Raw genomic sequence first — 27,277 nt, 5'->3', positions numbered from 1 at the left:
CTATCTGGAAAGCTCCCTGAAAAACATCAGTGTTATACCTACCTCGAATCATGTATGTTTTTCAGATTTCCCATAGCTTTTTGACGTGACCTGAAAAAACTTCTGAATCAATGTTTTTTAATTCATCTTGTAGCAGATGAAACTACTGACGCAGAAAGGCTCCACATAGTGAATATCCTGGCAGTGCCCTGTTTTGTCTTTTACACACATTTCAAACTGACAAGGGGAAGGTAGTTTGGAATTGAAGTCTTTGCTAATAGAGTGTTTACGTGTGGAGACTGTTAACTTTAAAACTGTGCGTCATGTAGTGGTGAAAACAGTTCAGAAATACAGAATTGCTTTGGATAAAGCCACTGCTTTTGTCACTGACAACGCTGCATATATGAACATCACCTGAGAACAAAGTCTCAAAGCATTTTTTGTGAATGCAGTGCACTACATATCTTCTGAACTTATTGGGTGATACCTGGAGAACATTTGGAAAAATAAATGAACTTGTTGTTGCCATACAATGTGCATTCACTGCCTGCCCTGACTGTAAAGCATGGTTCTGTCAATCATTGCAGGGAAAAGGGAAAGTGCCTGCAATTCCACCTACACCGGTAATCACCTGCTGGATAAGCTAGTTTGAAGCTGTCCATTTTCATCCCAACCACTTGAAGGATTATGTGGATTTTTTTTTAGGTGGTGTAGGAGCAAAGCTGTAGTTCATCTGTTGAAGATGCGGTCACTTTAAGTAAATCAACGGAAATAAGAGCAGATATTGCAGCAATAGAAGCATTTGCAACTCTCACTGCTTATGAAAAACCAGGAATCAGCTCGCATAAAGTGACAAATGATTTGGCAGATCTTGCCAGTTGGGATGGCATGACTGACAAACTGTGAGCTAAGACAGCCCTTCGCGAAAACAGCAGTAAAATCAAAGCATACATGACTGGTTCTGAACAGTTTTGTCAACCCACTGCCCGTTTTTTTTAAAGACTGCTGAGTGTTTGATCCCAGTCAGGCCAAACTTCTTGGCCTTGCATCACTAAATGTATTTGAGTCCATTCCCATGTTAGAAGACAATGAGTTGGCAAAGGCCAAGTTTTGTAGCTACAGCAGTGCAGTTTCTGAAATGAAGTGCCTTGACATTGTGAAATTTTGGTGCAATTTAAAAGATCACTTTCCAAGTCTGGCAGTAAGAGCTCTGAGGTGTTTATCAATGCCCAATAACCGTGTGGACTGTGAGAGATCATTTTCGTCTTACAAAGATATCTTGTGAGATGAGAGATGTTCAATCAAAGATGACAACCTGGCGATGTACAACATGCTGTTTCAGAATTGTGGAAAGTTCTAACTGTTAGTAAATGACCATTTTACACTCCAACAATTAATCTTGTCATTAGTTAAAATTATATAAGGTTTAATAGGCAATTTAAAAGCTTCTGTATTGATGTAGTGAAAACTGCAGCACTGGGTGTGCGTTTCTGTGATTTATTGTTTGTTGCCCATGTCCTGTCTGTGACTTTTAATAAAAATACCTGTGATAAAAATCTTAGCCTTATGTACTGGAGATGGATGGACCAGAAAGAACTCAGCTTGGCTTTCTGATCCCAGATTTTTGCAGGGCTGGCAATTAGAATAAACATCTTTTCACATGTAACCTGAGCAAACATAATACTGCACATCGAGCGACAATAAACTTGGAGCCCCACAAAGCCATTTTTATAGCCTGCCTTTTCAAAGTCAAACTACACTTTAAAGAGACAGATAATATCCAATAGTATTAACTCATCTTCTTTCCCATAGTGATAACCACCCCTCTTTCCCCCGTCACCAAAAATCCATTCTGTACTACTTGTGTTTATTTTAATGTACCTATTTGCCTCTAGGTGGCAAGCTCTTCAGGATGGAGATATTGTTTTATGGATACTTTTTTATTACTGTAAAGGAGAGTGTTCATCAACAGCACTATGCAAATGATGCAAATAACAGTATTTGGATGATGGTGCTTATTCCTTGAGGCCTATGCTGGCTGGTGAGTACCGGCTGGTTCTAATGTCTGGAGTGATTTTAGGGACATATTCGCTTCTGAGCACCTGTAGACAGCACGTAGCAACGATGAAAATCTGGAACTTTTTTCTCATTACCTTGCACATGAGTGAGCAATAAGCTATTTCTCTGTACATTTTATTTGCCATCCATTACACTGTCCATGGTGGTATTAATTTGTTTGCTTCTTGATATTTGAGAAACAGCCACCTTTTCCTTCTGGCATTTCATTCTGTGATGAGATCAGCCAGAACTGACTTCATTGTTTTTCCGTTAAATACCTAGTAGCATTTTAAAGAAAAATGAACAGTTGGGATGAGTCAATCCAGCTACATCATCAAATATGAGAAAGAGAAGAAATCGATCTTACATCCAGGCAAAGAAGAGAAGGTAAAGGGAGCACTGAGCGGAGATGCAAGCAAAACAAGATGCTGGATGTAGCATGCGTCATGCCCACACCAGAGCTGTTAGGAACAAGCTGAAAAGTTTGGGTGCACTGAATTCTCTTCTGTGAACTTTGTACACAAATGAAAACAAATAGCCAAATTCTGCTCTCGTGTTAACAATAGTCTCAGTCTGGAGTAACACCATTGAAATAAATGGAATTACTCTGGATTGATAATGGTTTAACACAGCAAAATTTAACCTACATCTGCACTGTTAGAAAGCAAGAAAATAGAACTAAAGAATTCTTAAAACAGATTTAATCTACAGTGATCTAATCTAACATTTAATCTACATTTAATCTACCCCCTTTCCATTTATGCAGGGTAAAAAAACTCCTCTTCTGCCAGTTCCCATCCAGAAAGACTCTTCCTTCTCATTGTTCCAAAAAAGAGATGGTGGGTGATCTGTATTAAACAATTTTAGAAGCCTTGTAGTCCTTATAATGCTTATCCAATGCTGACCTGAATGGTGGTTTATCCTCTTTTGTTGTACCCAAGAAAAAGGAGATGGACATCAAGCTACACTATATGGATGAGTTAGTAGAAGTGTCACTGGCATGAGTACAGGCCAAATAAGACTAAGCAGGACTCTAACGTACTATACAGAGATTTCAGTACCATCTATTCATACCAGGCATCTTAATATACTGAACAACACCATACAATGGCCCCCTGTGGAAAAAGTCTAACAGAAGGAGAGAACATTGTATCAGAAGCAAACAATAACCTTAAGGAAATCTTAAGGGTCAAAGAAGCAGAGAAATGTGAGGGGAAACTTACATGCTGATTAATATAAATTGCAATAAATCAGTAACTGGCTCTTAAAACACACCAATCCCAGAGAAATAAGGTAAAACTAGTACAGTTCCAGAGGGACAGGGCTGGAAACATTTTAGAAAAATCTATTAACTCATCTGTTAACTGTAATCACAAGAATGTCCACGGTCCATGATTAAAGCATCGTCAGAGAATCTGCTAAGACTGTGTATCATACACAGTCATTTCACTATACGAGAGTCTCATCTGGTTCTTACTTGCCCAAAAAGAAATGAGAACTGTATTATAATCCTGCAAAAATTGCTTTATTCACACATTTCAGTGGAGGATTTTTTAAACAAGTTGTTTATATCGAACAAGGGTTTAGTACACTGATGATACCGGCTCATTCTCAGCACAGATATGCATAACATACAAACAACGAGAGTTCTGTAGCACTTTAAAGACTAACAAATTTAATTTCTGCAGGCATAAGCTTTCGTGGGCTGTAACCCATGAAACGGCCCATGAAAGCTTATGCCTGCAGAAATTAAATTTGTTAGTCTTTAAAGTGCTACAGAACTCTTGTTGTTTTTGCTGTATACAGACTAACACGGCTACCCCTCTGGAACATAACATACAAAGCACTTCCCTCTTTGTTTACTAGAACAAAAGATACACTAATTTTTTTTGGAAGTTGGGACTAGATGGCTGAAAAAAATACTGTGGCCACTCTATACCTGGCACTCATTCTGTGATGCTGTGGAAACTGGCAATGATTTCACCAACCTTTCTAACTGAAAAAGAGTAAAAGAAGGTGAGGGGGAGCCCCTAGGCCTGAGTAGGTTCTGTCCATTCTGTCTAGGTATTTATACTGAATGCCTCAGTGTGGTATTTGTGTGCGGGACTCTTCATTGCTATGTCAAAGAGAAGGGGGTTGATTGCTGGTTCGAGTCTATCACCTCTGGGCTTTGGCGCTTACAGAGGTGTTGCGCTCAGGCCCTTGTGGCTGAGAAAGTGACCGGTGTATGTTGCATCCTTCAGAGACTCCTCTGCCCAATTAAGGAATAGAAGTGATATGCTCTAAAGAGAGTCTCATCCAACCCTTCTCACCTAGAGATGTTAAGTTGGTGCAGTAAGCTTGAGCAAATGTGCATGTGAATAAGGACCCAATGCAGCAAGAGACCACAAGCCCTCCATTCCCTTTCATGTTGGTGGAAGTGCAGGGTTCTCAGCCCTTCATGAGACACAAGGTGCTCTGTCTCACTCAGGGCTGCCCCCAAAAAGGAGGTACCCTTCAGGAGCTGATAGGGACACCACAAGAATCCCCTCTCCCCAAAAGAGGGCTGAGTTTTATCCAATACTTCCACCTTACAGAGAGACAGTGTGGATTAGTTTGGGCTCTGAGCTGAAAGCCAGGAACTCCAAAGTGCTAATGTCAGCCCTGACCCCCGTTATGCCTCCTTAGAAAGTCACTTAGCGCAATTGTACAAATGACAAAACTGAGGCAGAGAGGTTAATACTTATCCTCACAACACAGCTGAGGGGTAGGTTAATTAGTGAATGTTTTTGCTTGAAAAGAGTATAATGCACTAAATGAGTGCTAAATATAACTACCCCCCCAATACATTCCCTCTAACCATTCAATACTTGGATGGGAGAACACTAAAGAAAATCCTGATGCTGCAGCAAGTGGTGCTGGTGATTCAGTAGATGCCCAAAGGTGGTTTAGGAGCCTATTCTGCTGCTGGAGATACTAAATCATTGTGGTTATACAAGATCCCATGCCATTTTTCTAAGTGCAGGGGTGCAAAAGGTTAGTGTCCTGCTGTGATATTCTGTGTCTAAAAGCAACACCTCAAAAAAAAACCCATCTTAATATTCTGTCATAATTATATATTCTGTACAAAGCATGGCTTGTGTGGTATTATTTTAAAAGTCAGACTAATTAATGAACTTGCTCCGTATAGACTCTATTCAGTGCAAGACAGTATAATTTTGGGAATATATTCCTGTAAAGCAAAGCTCAGGAGCTGGGGAAGTTGGCTGGTGCCTCCACTGTTGTGCCACGAGTGGCTCAGGCAGAGCACTCAGGTAACTCAGGTAGCTGTCTGGTGCCACATGCTGTCATGGTGGGTGATAACAGGATCCAAAGGGGCTGGCTATGGGTCACCAGCAAAGCATTGTGAGAGGCAAACCTAGCTGAACAGAGAAGGGGCACAGCGATTCCAACAGCTTCCAGGCTGCCCCCCAGGGGTGCATCCTGTGACACTTGTCAAAACTCCCCCTTGCGGTTTCAACGAGGGCCAGAGGAATTCATGTTCTCTTCCAAACTGCTGGGCAGTGTTGCTGTGACTTATTGGATAGCTACCATGTTCCATCTCAGAAGTGGCTGCATTTCACTGATGGATGAAGTGATACTTTACCCATCTGTTGTCACACTAGATTAATTAGAGAGAGACTGTGGCCGGCCCTTGCAAGGGAGGACAAGGTGGGAGAGAGGGTGAAAGGGGCCTCCCACCTGGTGCCCCAGTCCTGAGGCTGGCCACTATGGCATTCTTGCTCTTAGAGAACACAAGGAGTGTGAGATGCTAGTGCTGTGGCTTGGACTAGCCTCAGCAAATAGAATTAAGGGGGTGAGCCTTACTCCCACTCCTCCCAAGTTACGCCAATCAGCAAAGCTGGATGTTGTACCCACTTCAACACAGTAGAACATGGGTAGGCACAATCCCAAGAGCTCCTGTGGGGGCAGAGCTCTCCACACCATCCCCACTCAGGTCCGTGCCACAAGCACGATAAAAGTTTCTGTGTTTGCAAAATGCTTTGAGTAATTCAGATGAAATGCAGAGTATCATCATAAATAAGCAAAGTGGCGCTAAACTGTAATTCATTTGAAATGGAGAATCCTTCCATTTCATTCAGTGAAGATACTGGACTTGTGGATGTTTTCCAAAACACACTAAGGGCCCAATCCCACTCCTCTTGAAGTTAACGGAAATATTTCCATTGCGTTTTGAAAGGGTGCTGGATGAGGCCCAAAAGTAGACTTAATCTGTAAGTATTTTAGCCTGAATTCTTAACTCCCCTTGGAAGAAGCAAGTGATTTTCAATTCTCCCGATTTGATTATTAATTTTCTTTTTTACAACATATTTCTACCCCTACCCCCCCCCCCCCCAAGTAAATATATAATCAAAGGAATACTGTAGAGATGTTAAGAGGTATACATGGGTTCAACAGAAAAAAGAAGTAACTTCCTTTACATTTTCGCTGGTAAGGTTGTATTTCTAATGTTCTCATTTAGAATCAAGAGATTCATTTTAATTCTTTACCTTCTCAATGTAAGTTTCCAATTCTGTTATTTTCCTCAGACAGGCATCCTGTAAAATAATTCAAAGTATAATCACAAATTTGTGGTAACTAGTTTGTTGTTCATATATACTTATGTGTTTGGGGGATATAGTTTGTGTGAAACAAAGCTGTCTGCTATTAACAACACATTGTTTTCGTATTAAATTTAGGGAGGGATTTTTCAAAAGGAACTAAGGGAGTTGAGTACCTAACTCCCATTGACTCTCAGTAGAAGTTTGGTGCCTAACTCTCTTAGATGAGTTTGAAAATCCCACCTTTAGGGTACAAGAAAGAGGTTGAACTGACAGCCTTTGGAGCCCTGGTGTCTCCATTCCCAGAACAGGTACAGCACAGGCAGCAGGAGTATAAGCTTCCCCACACTGGCCTGCCAAGGTGCCTCAATCCTGATGAGGAAGGATCAACTCCAGGAGTGAGGAAATAGTTCAGCTTCCCGGCTAGACAGGGGAACAGTAAAACTGACTGTACACAAAGTGATGTCAGATAAAGGTAATAAACAGACAAAATAGAGAAAAAATATACTTTCTGTCACTGCTATAATAATCAGAGGGGTTTCTGGTAACTATAACAGGTACAACATTTTTAGAGAGAGAGAGGTGATTCTCTACATTTACTCTTTTCAACATTATATTCTACATGTCAGAATTTGTATGCAAGGAAACCATCACTCTGCATGACTGGAACAATGGCATAGTCATTTTCTTTAGAACTTCCTTTCAAATTATTCATTTGGATTTTATTCTTGATGCTGTGCTGCAGAAAGTCCCCATTATTTTGTGATCTCACAGAGAACATTCCAAATGAAACTGGCAATATACACAAAACTCTAAATTCCCGCAGAATGGAATAGATAAGAGTAAAATAAGGAAAATGCAGTAGGAATTAATCTTCCTTTCTTTTCTTTCCAAAGGAAATAAGCAATTTTTATCCAAACATTTTTTTCATTACTGAAACAATAGTTCATTTTGGCCACACCTCAATGTGCGTTAGAGGTCAGGAAAGTCTTATGTAAATATACCAGGGCGAATTGTGCTTTATTTTCATTGTAAGTCTGGCGCAACTCCACTGATTTCACAAGAATAACTGTAGAGTTTGGCTCACTGAATACAGATTCTGAGCCACCAAACTACGGAAGAATTCTGATGAGATCCTTTGTACATTTAGTACAAATAAACTCTGAGTTCTTACAACTGAAGGTCACTTCATTCAATCTTCAAACAACATTTTATGATGTTTCTCATGTTACAAATTAAGTGTAGAAAAAATATTAAAATTCTTAACAAATGAGGTGAGCCCATCAAGTGACTGAAATTCAGGCCCAGTATATATCTTCCTTCCTTCCCAGGCTGACAAAAGCAGGGTGTGCTGCAGAAGGAAGATCAGCTCCTTGAGTGCAGCAACTCATTGAGAGCTTGATTGCACTCCTTGATTATATTCCCACTGAACTCGATTAAAGCCTTGCTGTTGATCTCAAGAGGAGTTGCAAGTGCTCAGCTATTCTCAGGATAGAAGCCTAATATAAGGAATGGCTTTGACAGGTCCAGTGGGATAGGTATTCAACTCACCTTAATCACAGGGAGTGTTGTCGTGATCTGGGGCCTCTGACAGCCAAGGGGAATGTGAAGGTCATACACAGAAATTTCTCTCCTGTTCTCCCCTGCTCTAACATCTCCACTTCCCCAGTGAACCCATCCCATCTCCTGACCTCCCTTGTGCCCACTCTCATTCTCTCCCATACCTTTCTCCTTAAACTCACACTCTCCTCTGGCTCCTTCCCCTCACAAAACCATGCTTTGATCTCTCCCATCCTAAAAAAACTCATCCTTGAGCCCATTTGCCTCTCCAACTACCGCCCCATCTCCCTTAGATCTCTAAGCTCCCTGAACACATGGTTTACAATCACTTTCTGGAGTTCCTCCCCTCCAACTCTTTTCTATCTGTCTGATGTCTCCTTATGGATATCTGAATATCAGGTCAAGCCGAACATGGCTAAAATAGAGCTCTTAATTTCCCCTTCCAAAGCCCTCCCTACTACCTCCTTTCTCAATTACTGTGGACATCCTGCCTGTCACTCAGGCATGTAATCTGGGTGTCATCCTTGTCTCAGACCTCTCTCTAGGTCCTCACATTTAGCTATGTCTTTGTCTTGCAGATTCTTTCTGCATAATATCTCTAAAATATGACTTTTCCTATCCATCCACATAGCTCAAACTCTCATCCAGACTCTCACCATCTTGTATCTTTATTACAGCAACATCTTTTTCTCTAGCTAGCTTGCCCCACTCATATCCATTCAGAATGCTGCTGCAAAGATCACTTTCCTAGCCCACTGCTTTGACCATGTCACCCCTTTGCACCCCTTCACTGGCTCCCTCTTCTCTATAGAATCAAACATAAGCTAGCCATCTTCACTTTCAAGGCCCTTCACAGCCAATCCCCTCCCTACCTATCATCTCCCATTCAGTACTGAGATGTTGATTCCTGCTTCCAGTTGTCCCATGATGCCTCCATCACCCTTTTGTTAAATTTTCAGACTCCTTAGTATTCTGGTCCATGACTAGGGCTTCTAGGCACTATGCTGTTTCTGATAATAATAATAATTAATAATTAATAAAGGTGTTAATATATTATCAATAACTGCCTCTTCAAATCTTTACACTGGGAGTTTATACTTCACTTTGGGTACAATCTGTAAGTCTTCTGGATGGTGCATAGTAGCAAGGTTCTAATTTGTGTATATCACGTCAGACTTTTAGAGCAAATGCAACCTCAGTTACTGAGAGCACCCCAGTGCTCCTGTTAGCTATGTAGTGAATAAGAAAGACTGCATCCTGACTGTATACTTCCTCCATGATAGGAACTCTGAAAGCTGGTCTTGGCTATTTACTATTTTTCAGCTATCTTCCTGAAAGCTACTGTGCCATATTGCAGGCTGGCTCCCTGCTTGGGCCTGATCCTGGGCCACAGAAGCCAGTGGCACAGCTAACAGATTTCAGTGATGCAGGATTGGCCCCTGGTTTATGTTTTCCTCTAAAAAAGAAGCAAGCAAAAGCCACATTTGATTTACAGATCCGATATTACCACACTTCGACTATTATCAAAGGCTCTGACAAGTAAATTACAGTGTGTTAACATGCAGTGCAGCCTTTACAAATTCTCTCATAAGCACCTTCTCATTTTCTAAAACTGATACTTTTTGCTTTTCCCGATCCTTTGTTTTTTCAAGTTGAGATTTTAACTCTTCCATTTCAAGAACCAACTTGCTTTGTTTCATTTTGGTCCTCTGGGCTTCTGTTTCCTCATTATTCAGAATTCTTTGCAGCTGGGCTTTTAACTCCTCCATTTCAACTAACAAATTATCCTAGGGAAAAAGAAAAGAAACATAGAGCACACTTACTATTATTCTGTATTCATTCTAAACAAATGTTTAACACACCTTGCTTCTGTGTAATAAGTGGGTTATTATTTTTAAAAGTAAGGATGAAATCTTGGTCTCACTGATGCCAGTGGGAATTTGCCACTGATTTCAATGAGGTCAGGATTGCACACTGAGTCTCTAGTCCTTATGGTTGCAGACTAAACCCAGAAACCTTGAAAATGTGACATTAGCATAACCAATGTGGTATCACCTGCCTACATCTGCACAAAGCGCAAAGTTCTGAGAGATGTGGACTGCCCTAGTCATTTAAATGGGGTTAACATAGATGCCCAATTATCATTATTTAAACATCTACTTGTTAACTATTTCACTGCTATCAAAGCATGAAAAAAAGGAGAGGAAAGATCATAGATCTGCTTTGACTGCTGAGACTGGTGTCTCGTTCTGGTGGCACAAGTAGATGGCGTTTGGGAGAGGGCCACCAGTATTTTTCTCAGTCTGGTCAATGGAGCAACAGGGCCAGGGAAGCAGAACCAATTCCATAGTGCACAGCTTTAAGGTGGTTCCAGATGCAGCTGTATGTAGCTAGGCTATTCTTGACGGGGCGGCTTGTCTGCAGCACCGTTGATAGGGAGCAGGAGGGCACTGCAGAGACACAAGATCCGTATGTGCATGTCAGCCTGGCCATTGGACTGATTTGTCCTGTCAGCTTTTGGGGAAAATAATAGGTTAAAATACTGTAAAAAAAGTAATAAATTGTAGTAAGTAAAAATGATGAAACAGGTATTTTGAGGAAATAAAAATATGTTGCTGTATTTTTATATATGAAATCGTATAAGTAAATTTAAAAAAGTTTTAAAACACACTTTAAAAATACTTTTGTGTTTTCACACTCATATGTCTAGTGAATAAAGCAACTGATATCCAGAGATACTGTCAGCAGACAGAATACATAAAGGCTTAAAAACCATCATTAGCCTGGACTTTTTTCTTACAAGTGATCTCAAAAGGAAAAAAAATCCTGGAATTGTTCCCCTTTTTTGCTTCACTCTGATGTACAAAGAAGGCCTGAAATTTTGTGTTAAAAAATTAAAGAAGTGTAATGGGCAAGGAGTTCTGCTTGGCTTTAACACTCAGAATTGTCTACCTTGTTATTCCTGGTAAACTCTGGACTGGAGAACTACAGTAATAGGATTATAACGTCACAAGTACCAGGAAAGTAGAGAGGGAGGGATTTTTACTTGCACTGTTTACAACTATTAAAAAAAATGAAAACCTACAAAACACCTATTTAACTCAAACTCCAGACAAACAAATGGGAGCAGAGATCTTTGTTAAAGATTCAATCCTTTTGCCTCTTAGATTTAGGACTGAGAAAGATCACATTTCACTTTTCTCATTCTCCAAGGAGACAGCTAGCAAAAACAAGGAACTCAAGACTTTATATTCCTGATTTTTCCAAGAAGAAAAAAAAACAAGAAAAAAAAGTGTGCAATCTTTCAGGCCCTTGGTGTACACCATAAATAAACAAACAAACAAACAAAAAAGTGTAAAAACACCATTCCCAGCCCCCTACTCCCTACTGCAGGTCATTTTTAAGAGCACTATTTTGTGTTAGCTGATTTTGAGACAATTATCTCATGACTCTGGTCATCCCTCAAGAAATCTTTATACCCTGAAGATTAATGTTATATAGAGGCACTTTTCACAGAGACACATCAGCCATCACTGCTAGCACTAAAAACAGACTACTCATTGCATTTAAAACTGAACAGTATCTTGTAGACAACAGGTAAGTCCTCTTGAGCATATCTATTGTCCTCAGACAGTTAATGGAATCCTATAATTGATTCCCTTTGTCAATATCTTTGACCTGCCGATATATAGCATATTCTGAAAAAGGAGGCTACTGACGGATATAACATATGGCAGAATATGTCTTTCTCTTGAAAAATTTTGTTCCTTTTCATTTGTATAGTACGCAAAGTTCACCTTCCTCACTGTGTAACCCATACCTGAGGGAAGGACTTCCCACCCAACCTCCATTACCCCAGGCTATCCAGATTCCTTGAGTGAAGGCCACTGGCTGCTCTTTCTTAGTTCCCTTGATATACTTCCCCTGTAGGAGGGAATTTCTCCTCAGATTTCACCAATACTGCACTACAGTATTCTGGAAGTGGGGAGGAGAGGGGTTAACAAGTGTATTTTTCTTCCCATCTTCTGGACCACCTGCTGAAGCCTCTATGTGCATCTACTGCAGCTCCATGCCCTGCAATGAGGTAAAAGGCTACCTGAGCAGGCGGTGGGGCTTTTACCTGCAAATCTGCTTCCACCTTCGTTTCTTTGCAAACATAAAAATGTACATATGCTTCAAAAGACCAAGACTGGCCACATACTGATCCAGACCATCCCTTTCATGAGATGTGGGAGTCGGTTAAAACCTGAGTACAGCTGCACTTTAATGCTTCCTTTCTATTGTAAGCATTTAACCATGTCCCCTCTGCTGTTCCAGAGCTCTAGATTGCAATGGCTGTACACTGATGGCACTGTGGATGTGCAGGGTTTCCTTCATCCTCAGATTTGCGTATTTAATGATGTATCAGGGTTTGGCTTAGTCACGTATAAAGTCAGATGTACTGGTCATATAAAACCACCTTATCAGTAACGAGGAGTTGTATTTTTCATTACTGGGGGAAAGACTCAATTCAGTCAGTAGACAGAGGGATTAATGGCCTTGATGCCTGTTTCCCATTGAAAAAGGCTATTTATAGAGTAAGAGGTTCTCCTAAAATGGTGAGAAAAAATGGGAGTCCTATATGAGGTTCTAAACACTCAGTAACATGCATTGTTTGTATTGCCTGGGGGTAGAGGATTGTTTCTGAATGTTTACTTGAATATTTTTAATGTCGTATCCTTTTCTTTTGTTAGGTACAGTTTTGAAGCGGGATCAATTAAGACAAAAATAGTACAGTTGCTCTTCCAAACTCAATCCACAAACCAAATTCTTTCCCCTCATGGTACAAAAATGAGATGCCATTCACAATAGACTGTGCAGCTATACATACTGTGACTGCCCATCTTTGTGTGCTTGATCAGCTGTGAAATAATTAATTGATATTTACAATTAGACTTCAGAGTCCACACATCACTGAGATGAATAGGAGTAATTCACATTTCTCAGAGCTATTATTTCAAACTGCCTGCTGACTCGGTGTCAATTTACATTTGATTAACAGTTTGGAGGTTCTCTGAAACCATGCGGGCTAGATCTTCTGATCTGCTAAGACCACTGTGTGCCACAAACAATACAATCTGCACTTAAAATATCAAGAGATTCTCAGTGGAGTATTTCCACTGCATATGAAGGAACTGCTGCTGGCCGAGGCAGCTCTACTGCCTCCTGTCCTCCAGTGTCTGGTATGAGAGCATAAGGTCCAGAACCCAGGCTGGCAGAGTTATGGGGCCACCCAGTGGCAGCTGTAATCACCTTGTGCTCCATTACCCCTGACCCGCTGTGGACACAGACCATGGGAAGTCCCACCTCAAGGGCTCTAACAGTCAGCACTCATGGATCCTGATTGGCTCCTCGCTTACATAAACCTCAGGGTCAGTCTAGGTAATAGTGTGGATCTCCTGTAACTGCTAAAACCATTCCTGCTCTTGAATGCCTGGCTTTGACGGTGGCTTGATTTGGACTTTGCCTCCTGACCCGGAACCTGAATCCTGACTTGGACCTTCAGCCTTGTTATCCTGGCCTGAAACCTGACTATGAAATCCTCCGCTACTCCCAGCCACAGGTATGCTCTGACCCTTGGTCCCAACTGCCCTTGTCATGATCCTGACAGAGAGAATGAGAAGGAGGCATGGCAACATGGAGTTTTGCTTTGCTTGATTTTCCACAGGCAGAGGTTAGAGCTGCTCCTCTGCTAGGATACTGTGGAGAATTAACCCCTTCATTTTCAAATGAAAGCTTAGTTTCTGGAGCATTAGATGTCACCCATCACAAAAAGGTACTTGGGCTTGCTGAGTTGCTGTGAGTTGGCCCATTTCACCCCTGGCTTTGTGTCGGTTCTAAAAACTGCAGAATAGGATGTAATGTTCTCCTTTAAGCAAAGATGATACCCCCTCACCCCCCGATACATCATTGTATGTGTATTCCTGATTGCAGTTTAGCACTGAATAGTCATTAGGGACTTGAAATGCAGCCTATGGAAGTCAATGTCAAGACCCAGGCCCAGTTCCACAAAGGGATTTAGATGCTTAAACCCCATATTTAGGTGCCTAAATCCTAAAACATTTAATTCTAGGACAGAGGTTCCTGACTGCAGCTCCCAAGCAGTGATAAGAATCTCCCTGGAGCCTGGACCTAACTGCCTAACTCTGAGAGGGGTGGGGCTTAGGACACACCTCTCTTGCCTGCCTCTGCTATTGGCTAGCTTCTCAGCATGCTAGCTTTTGTGGATTCCATTTGTAGGTATCCATCTCTCCCCATTCATTGTATAGGGATGCTAGGTGCCTAGCCTAGGCTTTGTGGATGGGATCCCCGTGATTTTCAAAGCACCTAAAAGTCAGGAACTGCAACACTGAGCATTGCAATATCCAAGTCCGTTTGTGGATTTAGGCCCCATGGACCTCCATGGGCTTTGAATCTGTCCTTAGCGCATTTGACTGGAGTAAGGAGTTCTGGCTTTTCTTCTTGACCCACTCTGTGACTTCAAGTAAGTGACAACTTCTCTGTCTCTGTTTCTCTCTCTATAAAATGGAAACAAAATTTACCCACCTCTCTAATATATCTTGAGCTCCTTGAATGGAAAGTGGTTTACACAGGCAAAAATACTGTTAGTGGAATTATTTTTCAAATAGTCAAAAACATTGTCATTTTCCATCATCGTCCCGGAAAATCAGGACTGTAGCTTCCCCACGGGACAGGAATGAAGTAACATTTACATTTCTCTCACTAGTGGTGGCTTATATGAAGTTAGCTAGTGGGTAGCTTCCACATCGCACCTTGTTGGCAGTATTAGCACAGTACACAAGATCTGACTAAACTACCCTCTCAGCCCCAGAGGTGGTCCCTCTTGAATGGGGCTGGAACAGACTGGCAGAGCAGCATAGCACAGACAGTGATAGGAGAGTCTGTTCTATATCTCTTTTGTGTGTAACCCACTGGTCGGTGGGTTACACGTGGACTTCACTCTCTAGAGACCTCACTCTGGTACCTTTCAGGAGCAGTAAATTCACCTTCACATTTTGAAAGTGTATAAAGGAATAGAAACCATCAAAGACAACAAACACAACAGAGCAAGTATACTGTTCACTGTATCCAGCAGATGGCAATCTGCTTATAACACCAGAGAGAAAACAGCAAACAGAATCTCTTAACTCTGAATATGGGCTCAAGGATGAGAAAGAAGCTGATGCTCATAACATATTTTAATTTTGTGTATTTAATTTTTTTTAATGAGTGCATTTGAAAAAGGCACTGGATGGTAAACCATATAACTATTTAAACGTTTATTTTAACTTAAAATACTTATTTTTAAAATACTTTCAATTTACAGACATTCTGTAAAACAGAACACCTATCATTTGCTCTAGGTGCTTCCTCAGACATTTCAAAAATACAAGTAAACAGAGTACTCCAGGAATTCTTTGACCAATAAGTAACATAAATCGTTAATATTGAACAATTCAAGGGGGCAGATGGCAAGAATTCCCTTTTTTAGGGTACCCTTCATGCTAGCTTCACTCCTCAGTATTTTCTAATTGTGTTAAGATTTAGAAGCATATTCTCATCTCAGTTTGGCTAGTGTAATCCAAAGTAACTCTGTTAAAGTCACTCCAAATTTACAGTGATGTCACAGAGCATAATCTGGATCTTGCTGTTCTGGTTTTCTAGCTGGGACAAAAGATAAGAAAATGAGAACAGGAGCAATTTCTGGAACCAGCCCCATTCAAGGAAAACTTCATCCCAGATGGGGAATTTTTATCTTTCCAAACCTTGAATGTTTGATACAGACATTCAGGGACACAAAACAAAGCTTCCTGAACGGGGGAGTAAAAACTCTGTTTCCTACATGATTAACAGTGGTTTCTAATGAAAGTGTTAGATCTTTTAAGAACTATTCCCCAACTGTTGGAAAGAAAACAATCTGAGAGCAAAAAGATGTGAGGGGACTCTGTTACTTAGTTACAGTAACTCTGTTTTACTCTGCAGTTATTTATTTTGCAAAAAGAACCAGTTAGGTAATGCTTACAGAAGACTGGTTCTAAAATTGATACATTTAGCTGATTTTTATTTTTTGTTTTGCCAATTTGGGCCCCAATCCTGCAAATACTTACACACATGGTTAACTTCATGTACTGTGAGTAGTTCCATTGCTTTAACAATACAATGTACAGTGTAAGGTTAAGCACATGTGCAAGTCTTTGCAGGATCAGGACCTTGGGGTTATTTGCATAGGGATGTGACTAGTAGGTCTCCAGTAGCAGGGATGTGCAAAGCTCCTTTGATTCCTGTCTCCCATGTCATACCAGTCACTGCTGGGCTTTGCTCAGTGCTTTATATTCCTACCAAAATCAATTAAAGTTGGATCCTGTATTTACACTTTGAGTATTTGTGAAAAAGCTGAGTAAGCATAATGTTGCTAGGAGTACTTAATTTATAAATGTTGCTTACAAATTTAAAAGTAAATTAAATTAGCAATGTCAGTACCCATCATTTTCTATCCAAAGGATAAGCAACATTATCTAACAGGACATTTTTTTATATTATATTTCTGATACTTCAGGTCAGCTCCTTCATTTGTACAAGTTTAGCTGTGTTTCCCTTCAGATTCAAATGAATCTCTTATCTCCCCTGCAATAAAACGTATAGTCAATCAATCAATCATATTGCAGTTGCAATCATGGGTGAAAAATTAAATGTCACACTGCATGTTGACAAATTGGAAAGACAAGTTAATTCATGAAATTTCAGATGTATGGCAGCAGGTAGATACAACTTTGAAACTTTTTTTTTTAAATTAGCAGATTCAACCATATCTCAGACTTTCTTCAATGAGAGTTAGGGCAGGAGGAGAAAGCATGTGGAGAGGTGAAAGAAAAATCTGATTTATAAGAATGTTTATCCTTCTTAGACTGCAGCAAGTCTTGTTTTTGGAGACAGCCCTGTGCAGGTAATATGCTTGATGAAACTGGATTCTGCAGGCTTCACTAAGTTTTTTCTCTATTGATTTGGTTTCTAATTGATATTTAAAACTTGACCCATAGGGATGCCAGTGTGTTTTTAATATCTCAAGCAGTTCTGTTATTCAGTGTGATCTTTTAAAATAGTCCTTTATAAACATACCCCCAATTCTTGAGGTCTCAGAAGTATTTGCTGGAAAAATAACAACAAAATGTGAAACCGACTCACTATTTGTTGCTGCTTCCCTTTGCTCTCCTCTTCCAGCTTGTTCAGATCTGATCTGCTTCTCATACCTGCTAGTTCATTTGTACACATTCCCACCAAACCATCAAGAAGGGAAACTTCCCCTCTCATGTGCTGCTGTTGTTCCTATTTTAATAAAAGGAAAGATTAAGTGAATGCAAGAGTCAATGAACATTTTATAGTGACCATCAGTTTGTTTCTTGTTTTCATATGACAAAAAAGAGGATCTCATTAATACTAATAATTCCAAGTTGCTATTGTTTTCATGGATTCTGGCTGTTGCACACCAGCACAACATGTGCAGTAGCTGCTCACACCCATGACAATCAAGTCAATTCAGAGATAAAATATAAACCTACATAAGGCAGAGAACTGCTAATCAGCAATTATTTACAAGGTGACACTTAGATCCTGATCTTACAGTTACATGCTTGACTTTACACATGGGAGTAGCTGCATGGTCTTCACCAGGACAATTCATGTAAAGTCAAGGATGTGAGTAGCTGTTAGCAAGATCAGAGCTTTAGGCATTTAAAAATATGCAAAAAAAAAAAAACTTCAGGGAAAAACCCACTATAAAAAAAATCCTTATGGAATCGTTCTCTATCCTATTGATTTTTAAACAGAAAATGATAACCTTCCTATGGAATCTTTGAAACATACTGTAGAGTTTCATAAAAAATTCTATCCCTGCTGTAAAAATCTATAGGGTGCTTCAAAAAAACTTAAGAAAGGATGGCATTGTCTATTCATTCCACAGATCTTAGAATCATAACCCTAGTGCACTTCTAAAGTAGCCTATCAGTTTAGGTCCCAGTTCCTCAAGGTACTTAAGCACATATCTAACATTTAAGCATGAGACTGCAATGGGACTACTCATCTGCTTAGGGTTAGGCATATGCTTTAGCACCTCACTGAACTGAGGCTCTGCTCTCTCACGTTCTCCAGGAACTTTCTGTAAGGGTAATTCTACAGGCGTTTAGAAAAGAAGACTTTTGTTTATTGCTGAAGTTCTAAAGGGACAAAGGGTGAGGAAATGAAAAAACTTCTTGATTACAGAAAGTGAAAATTGTGCTGTGGAACACCAAAATTTTCAATATACAATAGTGGAAGTTCTCTTCTACTTCAAACATTCCAACACCAAACTGAGCAATGCCTTATTTTAGAAGCAAATCTGCTTTATTTTAAAGTGGATTTTGCAGTACAACACAGACATGGTGGAATTACACCAGAAATCGGGTTGGTTTGAAGAGTTCTTTACTGTCTAAAAACCAAATACGAACATTTATTCTTCAGTCATTGTTTCATTAAAACAGGACTCTCACCAATGGGTATCCATCCAAAGGCTTCAGCAAAATATTCTATATTCATTATTATTTTGGGGCACTCAAAATGCTGTATAAAAGACATGCTATGCCATGTCATTATCTCTAACATGTCAATACCACTAATGACACCAAACGTGAAAATACTGGTAAATTGTGTTCTGTTCTTTCTCATTTTTTAAAAAAATCCACGCATTTTCATTACTTAGATTTCAGCCACCTCACTTCATGTCCGTTGACAGCAAAGAAAAAGGAGCCTATTCTAGTAGATGGTAACCAGGCATGATTAGAAAAGATGAATGATTCCATCTGGAACTGAATAGTATCAGCTTTGTTTAAAGTTCCCTCCTTCCCTACAATGCCCTCTACATATGCACACTGATATGCAGCATAGGTACTAACAGAAGCACACTGCTCTGATGTCATATTAAAAGACAGGTATCTTTGACTTACCATAGAGCAGGTTACTTCACTCTCTTCTCCTTGAGTTGGTTTACTATGTTTTTCATATCTTTTCAGCTCAGTTTCTAGCTCCACAATTCTCTTCTGCAAGGCCTCCTTGTCCTTCCTTGACTGCAAAATGAACTTGTTGTACTCATTCCGGATCCTTCTTTCCTTTTTGCAATTTGGACACTCTGGAACTTTGTGTGTCTCGGCAGACAGTCCTTCTGATACTACCTTTGAAGACGGCAAATCTAACCTGGATTTGTTTTCCAGCTTAGTCTCTCTAGTACTATCAAAAGGCAGAACTAAAGTATTTGAATGAGCCCTGAGGTAACAACTGTGATCTGTTGTTACTTTATTTTTATCCATAGCAGTAATAGACTGGATGGGTGCTGAAATTTTCTCCGATGGCTTCTCCACCTGAGGCAGGTTAATTTTCTGCCCCTGGATGTCTCTGGAAACATCTAGGTTTGATACATGATCCTTGCAGCTTTTGTCCATAGATCTGGAGGAGGTACTGAGACTGAAGTGAATAGGAGGAAAGGAAGTCTGCAGCTGTGGGACCCATTTTTAATTGTATTACTTTCAAGATATTGTCAAAGCACATTTAACTCATAGCTAATTTTTTGTTTTAGTCTCCTCCAACCTCCATTAGTAAGCACAGAGCAATAAATAAGATCTTTACATACTGAATTATGGAGATATTCATAGGGAGGTTACTACCATGGGGTGAAACCCTGAGCTCTATGGCAGCCCTTAGCAGTCATAAATTTCAAAGTATTTTATTAAGCAAAGTAAGCATTATTATTCTCATTTTACAGAAAAGGAAACCAATGCACAGAGAAGCTGAGTAACTTGCTCAAATTTACACACCAAATCAGTATCTGGGCCAAGAATAAAACCAAGATGTAGAATTTTCAAAATCTCCTAAGTGACTTGTAATCATAAAACATTTAAGCACTTTTGAAAATACCACTCCAGGTCTCCAGGTTCTCCAGCCAGGGTTCTGTCCACTGAATCATGCTGCCTATCAGGAAGCTAATGGGAATTTCACTATTGTAAGGACTAAGAACTGCAGGATTTGGCAGGTACAAAATCCTTCCCTGGATTTATTATTTATATAATACTGGTACTGAATTCCACAATACATTGATAGATTGATAGATAGAACTTACCAGGTTAAAATTCTCATTTGCAGACTTCCTCTATAGCCCTACCTATAGTTATATAACTGTACTAAAGCTGATCATATTCCAACTTTAAAAAAAATTAGACCAGATTCTCAATTACTTTGCACCTGGTATAGACATTTACATCCATTCATAGCCATAATAATAAATACCTAACTCTTCATACAGTGCTTTTCATCCATAGATCTCAAAATGTTAATTCCAATTCCTCTCTGTGCTTGTGCTCGGTCTGGGGGAAGACAATGCCCCTTCCTTTTTCCAGGCTGTTGGGGGTTAGGTCAAGTCAAACATGGCTTAGAGGAGCCTTATGGGTTGCCCTAACTTGCACCACAATTGCAATGGCCCCTACAGGAGTTGGGCCACTCAAGAACAGCTGGAGTCATGACCACCTCATCTCAATCTGCACCCACATGCTTCTGGCACCAAAAGCTCCTAGATATTCATTGTGAAAGTCCTTTACAGCTGTTTTATTGCCCCTTTGTGCCATCAGGGCAGGAACAAAGAGATGACAGGGCAGAGATGAATTCCCTCTGTGAGTGCAAAGCAGGCATAAAATGCTACCATTCTGATTTGTTATTGTTTTATAGCCACTGTACACAGGTATAAAGGACTACTCACAGTACAGAGCTCTAGAGAATCAGACCCTATTAGTAATTTTAAAGTAGAAATGTCCACCTGAAATCTAGTCCATTTAGAAAAATGGGTTCAATGTACAGTCATTTCAGGTACTGGACTACACCTGCCAATGAGTCCCCTTGACAATTCTGTGATTTTAAAAATCACATTTTCTTATCTTTTTTTCTTCCCTGATGCTATGTGAAAGACCCACACAAACAGCAGAAACTGACTAGCTATACAGGGACATAGTGAAAATGACTGAACACCAAATGCTGTCAAAGGCACAAAGTAATCAAGTTTGAAGAAAGACCTAATACTTCTTTGCTATAATATTCCTAGGTGTTAAGTGAAATAATAGCAGGAAAAGTTTTCAGGCAGACGTGAGATTTTTTTTCAAGCTGACTATGTCCCTTTAAGAGGTATAAATAGGACTGAGAAATGGGAGTGAAAATAATTGGCTGACAAAGATTCCAACCTCAAGCCAAAACAGCACAATATAAACATAAAGAGGGCAAAAACAGTGAGCTTTATAGCCTTTTCCAAATCAACAAAGAAAAGGAATAAAACAGTAGGGGGGAAAACTTAATTTTTTTTTAAAGTGCAGATAATTATGGAAACACTAGGATTCCTTGATGGAAGAAGAAGAGCCATATAAGCAAGACAAATAAAAGTGTCAAAAAAGACTATTTACACACTTAGTCTGTAGTTTTCCACCATCTTCAACTTGGTCTTAAATTTACAGGGCTAATTCTGCTATCATTTGCATTAGTATAATTCAGGAATAACTTCACTGAAGTCAACAGAATTACATTAATGTAAATCCACTGTAAGTAAAATGTAAAAATTGGGCCCAAAGTTTTAGGCACCAGGGAGTACAGAAGACATCAACTTGAAATCAGTTATAACTGATCTAATGGCAAATGTTTTGGCTTTACCTTTCTTGCATTTGTAGTCTCAAATTTCTTTTTCCTGGGATTCTTCTGAGCAGAAAGTGCACAGAGTGTCTTCAATTAAAATAGACATAACAAAAGATCAATAAAGCTTTTCACCAGACTACTACAAACAAAACCTGCTTTATAGAACCAGTTTAAATGATTTTTTTCTACAGATAAGCTCCTCTATTGGTGAAGTTGGTGAAAGACTTTTCATAAAGCAATTTTTGTTCTGAACTGAAACCCAAAAATCTGAACCACTTCATGAAAAGGCTTGTATGTAGGGGTTAGCCACATTTCAGAAACCGACTGACATTAGAAAAGGGTACACATTCATCAGGAAGCTAGGTTCAGAAAAATCTCACCCCTTTCATCACAGTTTCAAAAGTAAGATTCAGCTCAATAAATGATATGTACAGCTACTATTTTTGTATGTTCTCACTATCACTTTTATCAATGTAATTAAATCAATATAACAATAGCACTGCACTGCATCAATGTTTTTCAATTGATTATAAATCAGATTTTGAGAAATTGTATTGACACCCTAAGTCTAAGCCCTAAACTGGGTGAAAAATGATATGCCACCCTTCCCTAACCTCACCCTCAACCAGAACACATTTCCTGCAATTTAAAGGAACAAGAAATTTGTGCATTGTTTAGTGTGTATTATATTTAATTGTAATATATTGTCAAACAAGATAATTCATTGAAAAAAATTAAATGTGACTTACTGGTATGGCTGATTGAATACCAGAAAAAGCTATTTGTTGAATAAGTTAGTTGATGGAAACTGGTGAAAATGATCAGGTGAAATGTGTGTGAAGGCTGTTCAATCAGCATGGCTCACCAGCAGCTCTTGCTTTTGTTACACTTACCTGGCTTCCCTCCACTTTTTCATTTCCCACCCTATTAGGTCATGGTGTATCTTTTCCCCCAAGAAGTTGTTTTCAGTATCTTTTCCTTCTCTCCCCATATTCCTTTTTGTCTCTCCAATTTGTTCTCTGCCTCTCTTTCCCTTTTCCCTCCCATTTCTCCAAACATGCACTAAATACCTTACTTCTCTTGTTCTAGTCCATCTCATCTTCCTACTCTTTCTCCTGCCCACCCTCACACATCTTCATGCACCCACCCACATTCTCACCTAAAGGGGTTGGAAATACTACCAGACACCTAACAATCAGAAAATTATATTTGCTAGCTGCTGGCCAGTACAAACAATGAATGGGTGGGCATTGGCCAGGGGTAATGCCAGGATCAGAAAAACTAGGGGTCATGACCCCTAAGGGGGTCACAAGGTTATTATCTGGGAGTCATGAGCTGTCAGCCCCACCTGAGCCTCCCTTAAATTGAAGTAAGTTAAAACCCCCGGTTTTTAATTTATAAGGGGGATGAGGGGGGTTGCACTCAGAGGCTTGCTGCGTGAAAGGGGTCGCCAAAACAAGAAGTTTGAGAACCACTGCTCTATCTTTTGTATCCGTGTCTAGCTCCAGATGTCAGGTAAATGTGAATTTTTAGAAAATCCTTGGATGGGATAGGGTTTCCACTACTCTACCCTTATCTTTGTTTTTGAGTAATCCTTCCCAGTGAATGGCTCCAGTGCCTGCTTCTGCTCACAGCCTTCCCAAGCAGCGACAGTGTGAAGTTGACCTTAATTCTTGCCACTTTCACAGCTGCCCACTGTGCTCTGAATAGAAACAGACCCATCTGATAAGACTGGTTAGCTTTTACTGTGCTGTGTCTTGGGAAAGCTCTGAGCAACAGCAGAGACTCTACACTGGGATTGTCCATTTGAAGACTCTGAAAGACAGCACTGCATCCATTCACATGCTGTTCCTGGTTATAAAGGTTAGAAATTTGAGGCCTGATTCACCTCTCATTTATGCTATTTTAAATCAGAAATAAGGCTATTGGAGTCAGTGTAAGACTGATGAAGAGAGTGCGGAGAGAGAGAGAGACCCATTTAAAAAAAAAAAAATTATTTTAAAAAAAAAATTAAAATTTAGATCCCATAGAAGTTGATAAGATTTGCCCAAGAAAGCCTCCTACTCACCAAAAGCATGTGAATTAAGACTTGCTGCAAATCACTGCCAAGAAAAAAAAAATCATACCTGGTAAGTGCTGTCTTGCATGGAGGTGGTTTTCATACTTGACTTTTGATACACTTTGCTCTACTAACAAAGCTTCATGACCATAGGAAATGATGAAGAGCAGTATCCAGAGGAGCTAAAAACAAAGAATGGTGTGACCTTTGTTGTTGTTTGCAAACATATTTTATGGAATGTCAGTGGGATTTTCAATCACTTATGCAATTCTCAAATCCCACCCAATAATTTTGATGCACAAGCAATACCCCCAATAAAAATAACAGCAGTAATGTCCATGAGGTAAGTGCTACTACTAGCATCCGACTGACCCAGATCTAGAGCTGAACTGCTGAAAAATCACAGGTGCACTCAGTTTCCATTCGTGGATTGCTAGCAGAGACAGACATCTCCCTGCAGCCCAGACTTAGGTGCCTATATCTGAGAGAGGGGAGCGACTTAGCACACATCCCAGTTGTTGTGGGTCATATTCTTAGGTGCCTCTCTCTACACTTGCTTTTCTAGGGAGCCTAGGTGCAACACAGGCTCTGTTGAGCGCAGTGTTGCTTCTGTGATTTTTCTAGGCACCATGACACTCAACATTACAACGCTGATGTCCCTTTGTGGATCTGACCCTTTGGGACAGATTTTTAACGGTATTTTAGATACATAAAGAAGCAGAAAAGGAATTAAGCACCTAGGCACTTTTTAAAATCCCACTAAGTGCCTATGGGTATGTCTACGCAGCAATGTAAGTCAATGTTAGTGGGACTCAAGTCAGCTGATCTGTGTCAGGGAGCTCTGAGCATCTACACTGCATTTTTAGCCCTAGATTAAGGATCTTCTGACCCATGCTCAAACCTAGGGCTCTGGTGCCTACACTGCGGTGCACAGATGCAAGTCAAAGTAATCTTATCCCACAGTGTCTAGTGTTCCTCCGCCCCTTATGTTGATACTCTAGCCCTATGAATGTGTTGCACTGTGGGAAAATCGCTGCCCAACCTATTTCCCAATTGTGACAGTGCTATTGATCGGACTCTGATGCCCACAAGGAGCACATGGGTACATAAACTGCATAATCAGCTTCTTTGGTGGCTGTCTCAGTAGAATGAGTGCATTTGAGAGGGCTTCATACTGAATTACCACCTAATCGGAGAACGGGGCTCGCCCCCTCTAGGCTGAGTCACATTGGCAGGAAAATGCCCATGTACTGAGGATCATTGGGACATTGATACCCAGGGCTGTCAAGCTATTACAATGAAAACTTTGCAATTCTTAATTTTTAAAATGGGATGTTCAGTGAAGGTGTTTTTGTTTGGTTTTTTACTTATTTTGAAATGTGACATAAAATATAGGTTTCAGAGGAAACCTGACTGCTGGCTGCGGAGTATGACCTGCATCCCCAGGGCTTGGAGTGCAGTGTGCTCCAGGGAGGCAGAGATATGGGATCCCCAGGAGGCTGTGGGCAGAGCTGGTGCTAGCCCATTGGGGGCCCTAACCAGGAATATTTTTGGGTCCCCCCCAATACTAAAACAGGCAAGTTCTTATAAAAAAAAGTGAACGGGGGGGAGGGGAGGACTCTTGTGCAGCTCGAGGCCCTAAGCAATTGCTTAGTCTGCTTATGCCTAGCACCAACTCTGGCTGTGGGGAAGTTTTTGGGCTGACTCCCGCTCATCACCCTCACTGTGCATTCTGCCTGGGCACCTCTGCACACGCAGCCACAGGGAGGTCAGAGAGAAGAACGGGGACCAAGCAGCTGCCCTCCAGAGAAGGGGAGCGGCAGGGCTCCCGGCTCAGCACGGCTGGGGCAGGGATGAACCCCAACATCCCAGAGTCCAGCAACCGCCTCCAGCCTGTCACCTTTGCTCACTGCTCCGGGCAAGTTCCGCATAGCAGAGAGGAGGCGCCGGAGTGGGAGCTGCCCTGAGAGGATTAGGAACAGGAAGCGCACTCAACCAGGCAGTAATGGCATTTCCAGCCAATGTGCTGGCTGCCTATAGCGCTGCTCCTCTGCCGTCAGGAACTCTGAGAGACATCCAGAGGACTTTCAGGACTTGAGTCAAGCTGGGGCCACATGCACACAGGAAAGCAATAGGGCTCAGACCCTAGGTCCCTGCTTAAGACGGGCTCAGACCCTCCAGCCCTGCAAGGTCCTGAGACCTTAAGTCTAAGCCCTAAGTTAGCACAATTGGTGCGTGGAGGCAAGGGGTGTTAGGCTTGAGCCTGGGCTCAAACCCGGGCTTACACTGCTGCAGTCATACCCTCTCTCCATCTTCAGGCACTTAGGGTACATCAACACTGCAATAAAAGCCCCCTGGCACAGCCACAGCTGCCCCGAGTCACTGACTCAGGCTCGTGGGGCTTTGGCTGTGAGGCTAAAAATTGGAGGCCGGGCTCTGAAACCTGGGGAGGGAAATGGGTCTCAGAGCCTAGGCTCCAGTCTAAGCCTGAACGTCTACAAAGTAATCGTTAGCCCCGCAACCCAAAACCAGTGAGTCAACTGACCTGGGCTCTGAGACTCGATGCCATGGGTTTTTTTTATTGGAGGGTAGAGGTACCATAAAATACTTTTAAAAGTCTGGCCTTAGTGGTACAAGTCTAATTTTCCTGTTGGCTTCAGGCAAACAGATCCTTGGCAGAAACAAACTGAATTGGCATTGAAAAATTCTTGGCTAAACCTAGCAGGAATCTAATAAATAAAAGAAGTTATACTGCAGAAAGGCTTACAACTCAAACATTATCCTTGCCTATTCTGTAGTAATAACCATTTATCGTACTCTTATTTCCCTGGATTAATAATGTGAAAAAACCAGTTGTGTTGAGTTTCTAATGTTTTATTTAACATGAACTAAGAGATTTTGCTAATGACAATAAGGAATCCATTATTTCAATTTGTTTTCACTGTAGTATAAATGAAAATCATTTTAATTGATACTACCTATGTTTTTTAGTTCATTTAATATTTTCTGCATATTATTATTCATGAGCTAAAAGATGCGCTCATCTATACATGTGCAACGTCAATGGAAGTGCACTGGTGTAACGAAAGTAATAAATTAGCCCTGGCCAAGGTAAATAAAAACTGATTATTAAAAAATAAGATTTTTAAAATTTAAATCAATCTTTAAAATTTAAATTATTTTCTTTTTTAAAATAAACCTACTTAAATCTGAAATACTAAGCAGTACATGTTTGTTGCCAAAATTTTAAAGAAAGTCAAACCATTGAACTGGAGAAAACTACAGTCTGATGAAGTACTAAACCAGCTTT

At 40.5% G+C, this 27,277-nt stretch overlaps 1 protein-coding gene across 1 annotated transcript in view; it reads right to left on the bottom strand.

Moving 5' to 3' along the window:
* LOC137164569 (uncharacterized) overlaps positions 1-22,904 on the bottom strand; it is a 29,164-nt gene extending 6,260 nt beyond the window's left edge. Inside the window, exons 1-6 of the mRNA XM_067565437.1 lie at positions 22,802-22,904; positions 21,927-21,995; positions 19,193-19,706; positions 17,400-17,540; positions 9,773-9,964; positions 6,567-6,614 (exon numbers count right to left, since the gene is read on the bottom strand). Coding sequence (XP_067421538.1) covers positions 6,567-6,614; positions 9,773-9,964; positions 17,400-17,540; positions 19,193-19,706; positions 21,927-21,995; positions 22,802-22,899 — 1,062 coding nt within the window. The 5' untranslated portion in view covers positions 22,900-22,904. The remainder of the gene's footprint in view (positions 1-6,566; positions 6,615-9,772; positions 9,965-17,399; positions 17,541-19,192; positions 19,707-21,926; positions 21,996-22,801) is intronic.
* Between the last annotated feature and the right edge of the window lie 4,373 nt (positions 22,905-27,277).

Source organism: Emydura macquarii, unplaced genomic scaffold, assembly GCF_026122565.2.
Source record: "Emydura macquarii macquarii isolate MOO-44397 ecotype Brisbane River unplaced genomic scaffold, CSIRO-AGI_Emac_v2 contig_2676, whole genome shotgun sequence".
Classification (NCBI taxonomy): domain Eukaryota; kingdom Metazoa; phylum Chordata; order Testudines; family Chelidae; genus Emydura; species Emydura macquarii.
Note: the sequence above shows the minus strand (reverse complement) of the source record. Positions and strands in the feature narration are given on the sequence as shown.